Source organism: Poecilia formosa, unplaced genomic scaffold (assembly GCF_000485575.1).
Source record: "Poecilia formosa unplaced genomic scaffold, Poecilia_formosa-5.1.2 Scaffold165, whole genome shotgun sequence".
In the NCBI taxonomy this organism is placed as follows: Eukaryota; Metazoa; Chordata; class Actinopteri; order Cyprinodontiformes; family Poeciliidae; genus Poecilia; species Poecilia formosa.
The window spans coordinates 157,271-171,995 of NW_006800104.1; the positions used below are offsets into that span (position 1 = coordinate 157,271).

Genomic DNA, 14,725 nt, shown 5'->3' on the forward strand with positions numbered 1-14,725 from the left:
GTCTTTTTGCCCTCCAAGGTTGTCCGCATGTGTGAAATTTCCATATATAAACAATTACATGCATATATGTAATATATTTATAAATCTGATTATGATTAAGTCAGTGCCTCACCAGGTATGAACCTTCACTGCATATCACTGAGACACAGTGGAAGATTACAATAGTGCATATGGTACTTGTATTTTTGTTATATCCTATTTCAGTTTCACACTTTCTGCATTATGAAACTTGTGGATAAGAGCAATGGTCTTCAGAGTCTTGCTGCCAGTTCCTCTTCCACATAGTGCAAAGTGGGAAACACAGTACACACAACTTGGGAAGAGCCGAATCAGACATTAACCAGCTAGAGAGAGACTTAGTGGAGAAAGGGCACAGAGGTCACAGAAGCAACTCCTTCAGTTGCTTCATCCAGAAAATAGAAAATGTGAAGGCAGAAAGAAATAAAATAATATACATATGGAGAAAAAAACAGGTGCCATTAACATTAAGTTAATGGCAGCAATAACTGCACACAATGCACGAATGGAAAGTAGTCTGATAAAATAGAGAATGGAAAAAGTTATTAGCATGACCTCCAGCAAGTGCTGCCTGTGGCAGCATAACTATGGAGATAACTCATAATATTCCATTAGATTATTAAGACTTAGACTTATTTCAGTGTCTTTGCACAAAGACTCAGCAGTCAAACTGGCGATGACCGCTTGGTTAGCGCGTGCACACCCACACACACACACACACATACACATGTTTGTGTTGCTATCTTTGTGGGGACTTTCCATTGACTTCCATTCATTTTTACAGCCTAAACCTTACCTTTACCCTTTTCATAACCCTAACCATCACATACCTAACCCTAACCAAAACTCAATTCATACCTTAGTCCTAACTCTGACCCCTGACCCAAAAACAGGGTTTCCCCTTATGGGGACCAGGCTCCGGTCCCCACAAGGTATTACAAATGCACACGCACACACACACACACACACACACACACGCACGCACGCACACATGCACACACACGCACACAGAGAACTGCCCCCTATTTCACAAGTATTTCTAGGCACAAATATATAATTATACAAATAATAATTTTTCAGACAGCCTGGCTATTTTACAACGAATGCTGTGAGGAACCGGATGAACAGAACATGGAGAGGATGGTTGGAGTCAGAGAGGATCTGGTTTGCTCTGGCCAAGCAGTGTCTGTGTGCAATGTTCTGAGAGGGGGAAGTGGAGTCCCAATGATCCTCTTCGCTGTCTTCACCACTCTTAGCAGAGACTTCCAGTCTGAACTCCTGGAGGTTGCAGACCAAATGGAGATACAGCTGGTCAGCAGGCTCTCAATGGTTCCTCTGTAGAAGGTGGAGAGGATGGGACGAAGAAGGGAAGCCCTTCTTATCTGTCACAGAAAGTGCAAGTGCCACTTTAAATCAGCTGACAAAAAACACTTTAAAAGTATTTAAAAATTGTGTTTCTTTCTGTAGCTTCCTGTGTCTAACAGATTTACTCATCATTTGGTCCTGACATTGTATTATCTTTAAAAAAATAAAACCAGATTAACAACATGAAGTTTAAGTGTTAACCTTGTGAAGTTTAGGTGTTAAATAAATAGGTATTGCATCCCCATCTAATGATAAAGAGAAAAATGGGAGAGAGAAGTATGTCACGTAGAAGAGAAAATCCCAATAAAACAGTCAGAGAGAAGAAAGGGGCTGTTACTGTATTAATTTATCTGAAAGTTGCTGATTTTGTATGTTTATCTCCATTCTAGGAACATCAGATAATTAAGAAATCAGCCCGCTCCATGAGCACTGTTCAAGTAGAGTCTCCATGGCAACTGGCACAGCCGTCTATTATCTCCAGCATAGTGCTGATGAAAGGCCAGGGGAAGGTGAGTGCTCTCCTTTGACACATATGCATATCTAAAGCCCAGAGGTTGTCTTTAGGGAAGCTCTACATGTGGAGTCTTTTTAATATTGTGTGAGGTTTTTTTTATAAACGCAGTCATATTGAACATCTGCAACTGCAAAATCGTTTCATGAATGAATTATGCAGTCACCTGTCTTGATGTGGCTCTAAGTCACATTAAGATCATAAATGTCCTCAAAGTCCGGTTATAGTATGAATAAAATTATCTATTAAACTGTTAAAATATTAAAAAAACTGAATATCTACATTCAGTTTGAACCTCATAAGATTAGATAATATTTCACATCTTTACAAATTTGTTATTTGGCCCCATGCAAATAAAATGTAATAAAAATAATTGATAAAATATTTTTTACAGAACTGTTATCTTGGAGCTCTATTTCTGGGGTCCTCTGTGGTCTAGAAGGCCACAGAAATAGCTGTGGTTGGCTATTTTACACGCTGCATGTGGCTTGAGTTTGACACAAGCTCTAAGGCAGTGGTCCCCAACTCCCGGCCCGTGGACCGGTACCGGTCCGTGGACCAATTGGTACCCGGCCGCGCAAGAAATAATTAAATATTTCCGTTTTATGTATTAAGTCTGGAGGATCTTTTATTTTGAAAATCCTTTAACTGGATTCTCTTGGTTACTTGCGGGCCAATGCTCAAGCCCACAAGCAGCAAATTGAGTAAGAAACGGAACAGATGTCTTTGGAAAGTTTCTTTGCAAAGGGGAAAAGGCCCAGAGAAGAGACAGGAGGATGGGTTTATCCCAGACCAGTAGGTGAGTCCCACATTACAAGCCCGCTCTGCGTAACATGCAGCAACCGGTTTGCTATTGAGGCAATGAAGCTTCAAACTGCTTCTCCACGTAGAGACCCAGCAGGCAGTGGATATAAGCAACACCTCGGGTGTTATTGTCTCTCATCACTCCCAGATGAGACCGTCTCGTTGCAGAGAAACAAGCTCAGAGCTCCCATTAGTCATTATCGTGAGTTAAAATTTTCATGAAAATAAAATGTTCGTTTTTGTGGCGCGTCTGTATCTTATTTTGAAGGGATATGTAAACATTACCATAGCGACCAGAGTCAGAGAGCATTTGGGCAGTGGTCGAGAGGAGATGAGTAGAGCTTGTGAGTCTTAAGTCTGGTTTGGACGGCAAGATTTAAGGATTGTCAGCCAATTCTCCAAACCTCTGTGACCACAGAGCTGATAAAAGTACAACAGGTTTGATCGGTTCGTGTCTCCAGCCACACGGCAGGAGCAGCACACCACAAGAACCGATTCCAGTCACAAACATCACGATTCCAGAAGAAAATCCACCAAACCCCCCAACATAGCATACTGGAATTTAGAATGACAAAACACGGATGACGATGTAGAAGCAATAGAGATAGTTTGTGGACTCATTTTAAGAGATAAAAGACGCAACAAAAAGAAAAGGCGGTGGATAAAAGACAGCGGGAGCAGCCGCTCTATTTGCTGCACTATGATTTGGAGGCGACTCAGTTTTTTCATAGTTAACATTTTTAACTGAATAAACATATATAATAATGATTTTTACATATAATAATAAACATTTCCACATATCATCTCCGAATCCACCGGACTCACAGTTGCGCGATATGTCAGCTGTTTGGGATTCCCCTCTCTTCTTACGTCACCGCGCTTTCTGATTGGCTACCTGTCACATTCAACAGGTTGTATTCTCGTCCCCAGTCAGGGAAAACCCCACAGGCTGCGATAAAAGGGCAAAGACAACCCAAATTGGGCATATTGAGGAACACCAACATGCAGAAGCCTTATCTGACGGTTCATTTACTGTGATGTTCCATGCCCAGGGCCTTGGGTTCAGTATCGTTGGTGGGCAGGACTCAGCACGTGGCCAGATGGGCATTTTTGTCAAAACAATTTTTCCTCATGGAGCTGCTGCAGCTGACGGGCGACTGAAAGAGGGTAATTATTCCTCCTTATTCTGGATGTCTTTGCATTCACAAAACAGTTAAAGTTAACCGATGGTACACAGTATTACACTTACGAGGTTTAATTGTTTTCAGATTTTCATTGATGTCGAAGTGTCACCTGTAGGACATAGTATTTCTCATCACCTCATCCCCCAGTCTCTGTTCCGTCTGAGTTAGATGGAGTGGGAAAAAGCTCTACAAATTTTACTATGTTTCCATCCTTGAACCGCTTGTGCTCCCTACAGGAAATGATTCAATATGATTGTGAAGTCTGCGTGGCTTATATTCTACCTCACATTTCAAACACATACTTGAACTCTTTGAATTCAGATAGCTTTAATTAGAGAAATGTTATTTATATTTACAATTAAAATCTTTGGCTGAAGTGGTGCTTGCAATCCTAATGTAGCACAGAGCACAAATTCATCCTACAGATCAACTTCAAAACCCTGAGATATTTATGTACAATTGATGCAGATCAGGAAGTTGGGACATTATATACATTCAGTCTACTGTAGATGAATAGCTCATAATCTAGGTGCAATCATTTAATGTTATTGTTTATATGCAGTTAGTGGGACCACAGTCAGTGTATGTCTTACACTGACTTACACTGTGTAAGTCAGTGTCACATGTGACATGTATATTTACATGTGACTTTTTCACATGTAAATATACATGTGAAAAAGTCACATGTATATTTATCTATCTGCTTGATGTGTGATGACAGGATTGTTTTTGACATCACATGTTAAAATGGCACATTGAGAAAGTCGAGTGCTCCTCTGACCCAGAGATCTGGAAGACGGCTTGTCTCTATCCCGCCTCTACAGCCAGTGCACCAATCAACAGCTAACTTAAAACCAGCCCCATCTAGGCGGCCCGATTGGAACCAGTTCTCACAGTTCAAAAATATTAAAAATAGTTTTCATAACAATGATGCCAAAGGTCAAATAAAGAGTTTTTATTCATTTTCAGCCTGATCAAACACTATGGGGTGCTATAAGTTGGTAACATTTTTACTTCCAAAATGTACTGAATTTTTGTGGATATCTTCAGGATATGGATATCTTCAGGAAGCAACCCTTGAACTATCAATATGGTAATGATTGGTCAAAGTGGGCATGGCATATGCGCAAAAAATTAGGTCTTTGGAAACATTTACAAAATGTCACTTATTGAACTTAGAGGGCTAAGACAGTCAGGATATTTCCCTTGCATACACCCTAAAATTGCTGACCCAAATTTGCAGTTCTATATAAAAGCATGCCGTTGCTATTCATAAAACTTGCAACTAACAGTAGCAGTAGCAGCTCCGACTCTGTTTGGTGGAACATCTTGAAATTTGGAATGCTATTTAAATCCATCCTACCTACATAGCACAAGAAATATTCAGATTTAAGCGTCCCCCTGGGTTAATTACTCTATATTATAAGCAACATGGGCAGTTTTTATTTTATTTAGAAATAAGTTTAGACTGTCGTATTGTGAAATTTAGGCAATTACGGGATGTGATTGCCCATTTTGAGATGTTTTGAAACATCTCAAAATGTTTAAAAAATTTGAGAATATTTTGAAACATTATGATTTTTTTAGCAAATTTCTGAATGCACTGTGTTCAAAATTATTTGGCAAGTTTTAGTTTTGACCATATCATTTTTATGTATATTTTCCAACTCCAAGCTGTATAAACTTGAATGCTTATTGAATATAAACATATCAGCTGATATGTATTTTTTTATTGAGGGAGGGTGGGGCCTAAGGAGATCAACACTCTAAATAAAGGTATACATAATTATTAGGCAGCTTTTTTACCTTAGGCAAAATGGGCCAAAGAAGAGATTTAAGTAACTCTGAAAAGTCCAAAATTGTAAAAAAAAAAATCTTTCAGAGGGAAACGGCACTCTTGATATTGCTAAGATATTTGGGCGTGATCACAGAACCATCAAACATTTTGCTGCAAATAGTCAACAGGGTTGCAGGAAACAAGTTGAGAAAAAAAATACATAAATTAACTGCAAAAGATCTTAGAAGAATCAAACATAAAGCTGCCATGAACCCATTATCTTCCTGGCCTGTCATATTCCAGAACTGCAACCTAGCTGGAGTTCCCAGAAATACAAGATGTTCAGTGCTCAGAGACATGGCCAAAGTAAGGAAGGCTGAAACCGGACCACCACTGAACAAGACATATAAGTTGAAACGCCAAGACAGATCTGAAGATAGATTTTTCAAAAGTTTTATGGACTGATGAGATGAGAGAGATTCTTGATGGACCAGATGGATGGGCCCGTGGCTGGATCAGTTATGGGTACAGAGCTCCACATCACGTCAGATGTCAGGAAGGTGGAGACAGGTACTGGTATGGGCTGGTATTATTAAAGATGAGCTAATTGGACCATTTTGGGTTGAAGATGGACTCAAAATCAACTCCCAAACCTGCTCCCAGTTTTTAGAAGACACTTTCTTCAAGCAGTGGTACAGGAAAAAGCTTGCATCTTTTTAGAGGAGTAAATGCATGCATTTACTGATCGTGTGCATCAGTTGTCAGGGACCAGGCAGTACAAAACGCAGAACACAGGTAGTTGAATTCAAAAAGGGGTGGGTTTTATTTACCCAAAAATATGAACAAAAGTTAACATAACAATTAAACAGGCATGCCAATAAAAGAGGTCAACATAAATTACTAGATGAAGACATAACTGACAAAACAATAAACTGACCTAACTGAAATGACACAGAAGGGGATTTAAATACANTTATTAATTTACATTTCCTTTCAAGCACAGAATATCTAAATGTATTCTTCATAAGCTTGGAATAGGGTCTAATAATCTAATAATAATAGTAATAATAATAACAATCTAATCTAAGTAATAGTTGCTATGGCGGCGCCCTATATCCCTGCAGCTGCTTCGGCTCTGTTATACAACCAATTTATTGCTTAATTCAATATTTTCTGCTACAATAACTCAGAGAAACAGCGTAAGAACAGTCTATGACCATCAGACTATGTTAATATTGAGCAAATTCAGTTATCTGGACTTCATAAATTTGGAGATACGGACCTCTCTACAAAGCCTTGGACTGCTATGTCAGTTAAGTCATTTAGATTAGTTGAATCAAGCTAACTTCACAGCAGTGGAATCTTCCAACAGCCCAGGCCTATGGAGACACCAGAGATGACGTAAGAGAAAACTAAGGTGAGGGTGTCAGGGTGGACTTACAGCTAAGCTAAAAGCTAACCCTTTCCAATTGCTGCTTCCCTCCATCTTGCTTGCTAATGTACCATCCCTTGAAAGCAAATTGCACTACCTAAAGCTAGATTTAACCACCAAAGGGTAAAGAAACTGCTGCATTCTCATTTTCTGCGAGACATGGCTAAACTCATCTGTCCCTGATAATGCATGGAGGGGCTAACAACTTTTAGAGCTTACAGGAGCCATGCTCTTTCTGGTAAATCCAGGGGAGATGTTTGTACTTACATTAACAACAGCTGGTGTAACAACACCACCCAGATCTCTAGCCATTGCTCTGTGGACATTGAGTTCATGATTGTTAGATGCAGACCTTTCTACCTATCCCGGGAATTCACCATTGTTATCATTTGCTGTCAACGTCCCGCCCAGTGCCAACACCAAGCAAGCACTGAGTACTCTTCACAATGCCATCTGTGACAGACAATCTATAAATCCAGAGAGTGTTTTTATTGTTGCTGGAGACTTTAACCCTTGTTTACAAATGGTGTCCAACTAACCCCACACCAGTACCACTTGTATCATTTTCCTTAGTCCTCGTACGTTTGCCTCACACACACAAGGGTTAACAAGGCTAACATGAAGACTGTTCTTCCTAATTTCCATCAACATGTGGATTTTCTGACCAGAGGAGAAAACACACTGGATTTGGTCCACACCAATGTCAAGAAGACCATCAGAGTAATCCTGTGGCCCCATCTCAGCTTTTCAGATCATCTTTCATTTATGCTCATCCCAGCATATCAACCCCTGCTCACCAGGGTGAGAGTGGTGAAGTGGTGAAGAAGGTGAGAGTGTGACCTGTGGGAGCTATGTATGCACTGCAGGACTGTTTTGAGTGTACAGACTGGGGCATTTCAGAGAGGCCGCTACACGCAACCAACACACAGACATGGAGGAGTATGTAGCATCTGTGTCAAACTACATCCAGAGGTGTATGGAGAAGGTTACAGCAACAAACTCAATAGTCACACGGGCCAACCAGAAACCTTGGATGACTAAGGAAGTGTATTCTAGACTGAGGGAGCATAATGCTGCTTTCAAATCTGGTGACATGGCTGCACTTAGATCAGTGAAGGCCAATCTAAACCATACCAGCAAGGCAGCAAAACATGCCTACAGTCAAAAGATCCAATGTTTCTTTCATGATACCAGCAACACCAGACAACTGTGGCAAGGCATCCAGTCTGGGACTGATTATAAAACCACATCTTCATCCTGCCAAGATGGCATTAGCTTCCTTAATGAGCTCAACAGCTTCTTTGAAAGATTTGAAGCCCTAAATAAAACCCCTGCAAGGAAAGCTACCCCAAACCCTGATGAACATGCCCTCAGGCTCAAAACATCTGCTGTACAAAAATCACTGAGGAAGGTCAACATATGAAAAGCTATGGGTTCTGACAACATTCCAGCAAGGCTGATCAAAGAATGTGAAGACCAACTAGCCCATGTGCTCAAAGACATTTTCAATACGTCACTGTACCAGACCATAGTCCCCTCATGTTTTAAGTCAGCTATTATTATTCCAGTGCCCAAGAAACCAACCATCACGTGTCTTAATGACTTTCGACCCATTGCATTAAAATCTATCATCATGAAATGCTTCGACAGAGTGGTTAAGGATCATATAATCTCCACAATTGTCTCCATCATTTGACTCAATGTTCCAGTTTGCATACAAACCTAACCCCTCGACTGAAGATGTCATCTCCACTGCTCTTCATCTGAGACTGGTACATCTGGAGAAAAGAAAAACCCACGTACGGATGCTATTTTTGAACTTCAGCTCAAAATTTAATACAATAATTCCCCAGGAGCTCAACTGGTATGCAAACTGGTCTCCCTGCACTTCATCACTCCACTGTGCAACTGGCTGCTGGACTTCCTCACCGGCAGAACTCAGTCTGTCCTTGTGGGTAATAACATCTCCAATGTCATTTCTTTGAACACTGGTTTCCCCCAGGGCTGTGTCCTGATCAGCAGGGGTGCTGTTTACCCTGATGACCCACGACTGTCGTCTCAAGTTTAACGCCAACCACATCATGAAATATGCAGACAACACAATGTGGGACTCGTTCAGGACAACAATGAAGTGAACTACAGAAAAAATGTACAACATCTTGTGGAATGGTGCAGAATAAACAACCTGTTCCTGAACGTCGACAAGAGGTCTCGACCAGAGGTCGCGCTAGACTGTTTTGTCATTTTGACCGACAGTATTAAAAAAAATCGGTCATGTACTATTTTTACCTGTCAAATTAATAATCATATTAACATTGACTATTTAGCTGCATTTTTAAGCGGTTTAGTTAATATTCACCTAGTTGAACCATGAATCCAGATCCCATCACACATAAAGCAGATGAATGCATCTAACTTTTTCTCTGTAGTGACAAAAACTTCTGACTGAGGCCCCAATAACTTATAAATTAAACGACTCCACTTACATTACCAGCACTTCACCTGCTGGGGTCTGAATGCACAGCCTCACTAATTCCTCCTGGTTTCCATCTGCAGAAAAATCTGCACTGGTTCATCAGCTAGTTGGATCTGTCTGATCCAAACCGATCAATTGAACTCTGGGAGTTTTTTACCCTGTGCGCTGTCTGGAGGTGCACTATTACAATGATTTTTTTCCGTGGTTTCGCTTCCCCGAAATGGACAGATGTTACGTCTGCTGCACTTCTCCAGAGCGCCACTCTCCTTCTGGGCGCGGGAGGTAATGTCTTCCAGCTCCATTTGTTAAAACTGCTGGGGGAGTTAAGTTTAATTCTTCGCAGCGGCGGAGCCGCGTCCGAATTGGTTGTGCAGCGGACTGCGCATGTTACGGTCTAATTAACTTCTGCACCTTTATTTATTTCCTCAAAATAAACTATCGGCTCCTCTGTTTAGATTATAAATGGATTAACACAACATTGCATTCTCTTTAGTTTTGTCTGGTCTGTAATGGAGACTTGAATTAAATGCGCCATTTCTACCAAAGGTTTTGAATGCACTTCCTAACCAAATGCTCCAAAGCATCCTCTACATAACTCTTCAACACGATGTCATCTCCTGGTCAGAAAGACACATTTAGTTCAGTGTTCATGAGATGATATTCAGAAAGGATTTTTTTTATTGATTGTGTTACGGCCCCTGGCCTCTTGAGGCTGTGCAGGCTCCTTTTTGTTATGCAGGATCAGCTGTGGGAGCACACTTTCCTGATTGGCTGTCTGAAGGCTGTTGGAGAGCAGTTACACTATTGGACCAGCAGAGGATTATCAAGCCAATCAGACGTTGATGAGTCCCACATGCACCCTATAAAAGGCTCCTGAATCATTCCTCTAGAGGGGCAGCTAGTTTGAAGAGGTTTTGTAAAGCTGTCCCCCTTGTTTGATGTTAGCAACTGCTTTAGGCAGTTTGTTTTTAACCATTTTGTACAACTGCTGTGGCAATTTTGAACTGTTTTGTTTCTGCTTGTTCTGTTAAGGAGCTTGACTGCTTTAGTTTAACTTCACAAGCTAGAAGCTCGTGTTTGGGAGGCTTGGTGCTCCCCTTAACATTCCCTTTGTGTGTTCCCTGTTTTCCCCTTTTGGGTTATTTTGAGTTTACTTTGAATTGACTTGTTTGGACATTTTGTAACTTTAATTTGCACCTGACATTCTTGAGTTTGTTCATCCCTTTTGTTTTGCATTAATTGGGTTAATTGTATATTGTAAAACTTTCTTTTATAATAAATAATTTTACATTCGACTTTTTTACTCTGGACACATTTTATGTTACCGCCCCTGAATCCCTAGACCTTGGGGGCGTAACAATTGATTTTAGTTGCCTCTGCGATGAACTCTTTGCGTAAAGTCTGTAACGTCTGCCCATGTGCACCAGTCAGGGGTGTGAATTATAACCTGTCAAATGACCGATGGGCTTTAAATTTTCCCATTTAAAAAAATAACCAGTCAAATACGAAAAATATTCTGTTAACTCGACCTCTGGTCTTGACAGAACCACACACCACTCCTCATTAACAACAGAGCAGTGGAGATCGTTAGCAGCACTAAGTTCCTGGGAGTTCACATTACAGACAACCTCGGCTGGACACCTCACATCACTTTATGATGAAAAAGGCACCGCAGTGCCTGTACTTTCTGAGACGAATGAGAATGGTTCCCCTTCTGCCTACCATCCTCTCCACCTTCTACAAAGCAACCATTGAGAGCCTGCTGACCAGCAGTATCTCCATCTGGCCTGGGAGCTGCAAGGTGTCAAACTGTAAGTCTCTGGAAAGAGTGGTGAAGATAGCGGAGAGGACCATTGGGACTCCACTCCCCCCTATCCATAGCATTGCACACAGATGCTGCTTAGCCAGAACAAACCAGATCCTCTCTGACTCCACCCATCCTCTCCATGGTCTGTTCAACTGGTTGGCGCCTGGCAGGAGATTCCGTAGCATCCGCTGCAGAACAGCCAGACTCAGAAATAGCTATCTCCCACTGGCCATCAGATTGCTCAACAATCCTATCACTACGACGGTTTGAAACTGCTTGATAAATACTAAGTTCTATATATTTAACAATACATTATTTGTTTATTATGTAATTATAGGCACACTTGTGTTTTTGTGTGTGCTCTGGTGGCCAAGCGATGACATTTCATTGCCAATTTCACTTATGTTTCTTTGTGCAATGACAATAAAATAAGTCTAAGTCCTCTTGCAGAAGTATTAATATCCCCAAAGTTGATTAAACTTCCAATGATTCACTTCCTGCTAAAGAGCCCCCTGGTGGTTGAAGAAAAATCCACACAAAATCCATACCGGACTATAAGCTGCATGGTTCAAAGCTTAGGAAAAAAGTAGTGGTTTATAGTCCGGAAATACGGTAATCTTCATCTAGTTTGATGATTTATTTTAATAAAAAGTTATCTTTTTTGACATTCCCACTTTAAGTTCTTATCTTGTTCTGACTGCACTACTCTTTGGACAGGAGATGAGATTTTGGATGTAAATGGAGAATCTCTCCAAGGACTCACACACCAACAGGCCATCCAGACCTTCAAGGTGAGCTTCATGTTTACAATTATTTTAGATTTTCTGAACAAATGCTAAACCAGTTGATTCTTTTCAATAATGCTTCCCCCAAAACATATTTTGTTTTTAAGTAAAACGCACTACAAATGTAGGGCAGAATTATTTCTAAAAGAAAGATGGGTTTATTACACCGCTCTGGCACCTCTCCCGTTGTTGTTGCTTGATCTCTGAAGTTTACCTCGGCACAAATCGCGTGTGCCTGCTTTCACTCAAACTGGATACAGGCTCACCCGTGTGGACATTTATATCAACCCTTGTGAGGATCCATGTGTCTTTCATCAAGGTAAGAGTCAAGCTTAATTCCACCGTGTTTAATTTGCCTCCTCAGCTCAATGTGAACCACAAATGTTCACATTGAGTTGTGCTAAATGTTCATATTTCAGGAAAACTCATCCCATAAAGCTCAGGCAACCAAAACAGTCTCTTATTAAAAACTCAATAGACACAAGATAGAAGAGCTACTAAAGCCACATAAATGAAATTCAGGAATGTAGAAACTCAGAAGGAGAACTATGGAAGCCTGCTTCTGCCACTCCAGTAAAAGAAAAATTATCTTGAAATTTTAAGATACTATCTCGAAATAATTAGATACTATCTGGAACAAGATACTCATCTCGAATGAGATGCTATCAAGATCCAGGATAAAGAGGGCGTTTCCGCGTTTCTCCATCACATATGGTTCCTCCTGCATCTTTTTTGAACACTTTGTTCACGTTTTTGTAAATATGTTCTTAGACACACATACTCTTGCAGGCTTCTAGGTTCTAAAACCAAACATTTCCAACAAAGGCCTTGAGTGGTCCCACGTGGCTGCATGTCTCACAAACAAAGCCTCGCGGAGCTTAGTTTCTATGTCTTTCATTTCGACTGACTCTCTGCAGAGTATTTCTGAGTCGATTAGTGTAGCATTTCTGCCGGATTTTCACAAAATATCAGCCACGACAATGAACAGGGGAACCAACAAGTTCATGTCATCTATTTTGGACGACATCAAGGTGTTTGAGCCACGCGATGCCTCCAACATTGTGCGCGTCACAGCGAAATGCTACCGGTCGATGAGGAAAACACCAGATCCTCACACCCTCAGCATAAATATAGGTGTGGACACTGATGCCTATTGTTCTTGCAAGGCTGGGCAAGTCGGGCATTCATGATTTTGAGGGTTACTTTTGAAATAAGTGATTTCTGTTGTTGGCAAATGTTTGAGTGTGCCTAGACCTGTGTCAGGGACTGGACAGTACAAAGTGCAGAACACAGGTGTTGAATTAAAAAAAAAGGTGGGTTTTTATTTACCCAAGAGTATGAACAAAGGTTAACATAACAATTAAACAGGCATGCCAATAAAAGAGGTCAACATAAATTACTAGACTCAAGACATAACTGACAAAACAACAAACTGACCTAACTGAAATGACACATAAGGGGATTTAAATACTAGTTTAGCTAAACCATGTGGACACAATAGGGGAAAACAAAATGGCTGCCACCTGACAACTAACACAAACAATTAAATAAAACCAAAAAACATCCTCCCTGCACGACACAGGTGGTTCAGTCCAATGAGGCCATCAGCAGTACTTTAGGAACCTCAGCCCTTTGCCACGCCTTTTGTCCACCAGGGAGGGTAGCCAAACACCCAGGTAACTCAAACAAAGAAAACAACATAATTGAATTTCGACCTTGCATTGTTAATATGTGTGCACTCCATATAAACATTGTAAGGTGGAAGAATATAAATACTTAAACTTACAAAACAAACTAAAGTGAAAGGCAACTTATGAGGTGTGGATCTTACCCTGTGTGGCTTGCCATCACAACCTGATGCACTGTATTTGGTGATAGCGTGGCTAACACGATTACAGTTTAGTAAAAAGCCTTTTCAGGTAAAATAAAATCTTTAATGTGTGTCAGATACGGTACACATTGCATATTGATATGTTCAGCTAAAGTAAGACTGTGTAACAGACAGGCTTCAAGGTGTATAAGTTGTATAGGTACTGCCATTATGCGGTACTTAGCTAAAAGATTTTCAGTAATAATATGTTTATTACTGAAGCTGTAAAGCAGAATCTCAAATGGATAAATAATCACTCAAAATACAGCAGGGCCGAGCTCAAATCGTGACACTGCACCTACTAATGGCACTTCCGGTGGCAAGTGTCATTAGGCGCCACAAGTGCCACTGTTTTCGGGGCTAGCTGTCAGTGTTGTCACTGACTTTGGCTGACTTCGGCACCTCATACTGGCACTTCCGCTGACACCTGCCGTTATTGGTCACAAGTGCCACTGTTTTTGGGGATAGCTGCCAGTGTTGCCACCATAGACATTGCCACCATGGTTGCCACTGGCTTTGTCAAATGTACTACATATCCCATGATGCTTTATAACTAGTAGAAGAACTTGAAGACAGACGAAGAAGAAAGAATTTTTCAGGGGGGTTTTTTCGCAGAAAGACCTATGTTAGCTGAATTCCTACACTTTTTGTATATTGTGTATGATTCGTTCATCCTATTCACTAAAGTTCATCTGA

At 40.8% G+C, this 14,725-nt stretch overlaps 3 protein-coding genes across 4 annotated transcripts in view; 2 read left to right on the forward strand and 1 right to left on the reverse strand.

The window, feature by feature from the left end:
- Window positions 1-1,359, forward strand: part of LOC107837664 (PDZ domain-containing protein 2-like) — a 99,877-nt gene extending 98,518 nt beyond the window's left edge. Inside the window, exon 11 of the mRNA XM_016677804.1 lies at window positions 1,275-1,359. Within this exon, the coding sequence (XP_016533290.1) occupies window positions 1,275-1,359 (85 nt within the window). The remainder of the gene's footprint in view (window positions 1-1,274) is intronic.
- LOC107837663 (pro-interleukin-16-like) lies at window positions 1,099-12,622 on the forward strand. Of its 2 annotated transcripts, none has more exons than XM_016677801.1 (4): window positions 1,099-1,892; window positions 3,751-3,865; window positions 12,092-12,165; window positions 12,369-12,622. In XM_016677801.1, the coding sequence occupies exons 1-4, from the start codon at window positions 1,806-1,808 to the stop codon at window positions 12,453-12,455; spliced, it is 363 nt and encodes a 120-aa protein (XP_016533287.1). In that variant the 5' UTR covers window positions 1,099-1,805; the 3' UTR covers window positions 12,456-12,622. The 2 variants fall into 2 exon arrangements, with proteins under 2 accessions (XP_016533287.1, XP_016533288.1); XM_016677802.1 differs by having other exon boundaries at window positions 12,420-12,471.
- Window positions 12,623-14,389: 1,767 nt separating this feature from the next.
- The window catches only part of LOC103146684 (uncharacterized), a 4,991-nt gene continuing 4,655 nt past the window's right edge, over window positions 14,390-14,725 (reverse strand). The window contains exon 5 of the mRNA XM_016677805.1: window positions 14,390-14,456. Within this exon, the coding sequence (XP_016533291.1) occupies window positions 14,390-14,456 (67 nt within the window). The remainder of the gene's footprint in view (window positions 14,457-14,725) is intronic.

Bases quoted from the DNA above. Each gene is read 5' to 3' on its own strand.
- LOC107837663 (XM_016677801.1), top strand. From the start codon at position 1,806: ATGAGCACTGTTCAAGTAGAGTCTCCATGGCAACTGGCACAGCCGTCT. The intron at 3,866-12,091 runs GTAATTATTCCT...CTCTTTGGACAG, and splicing joins TGACGGGCGACTGAAAGAGG to GAGATGAGATTTTGGATGTA. The intron at 12,166-12,368 runs GTGAGCTTCATG...TGATCTCTGAAG, and splicing joins AGGCCATCCAGACCTTCAAG to TTTACCTCGGCACAAATCGC.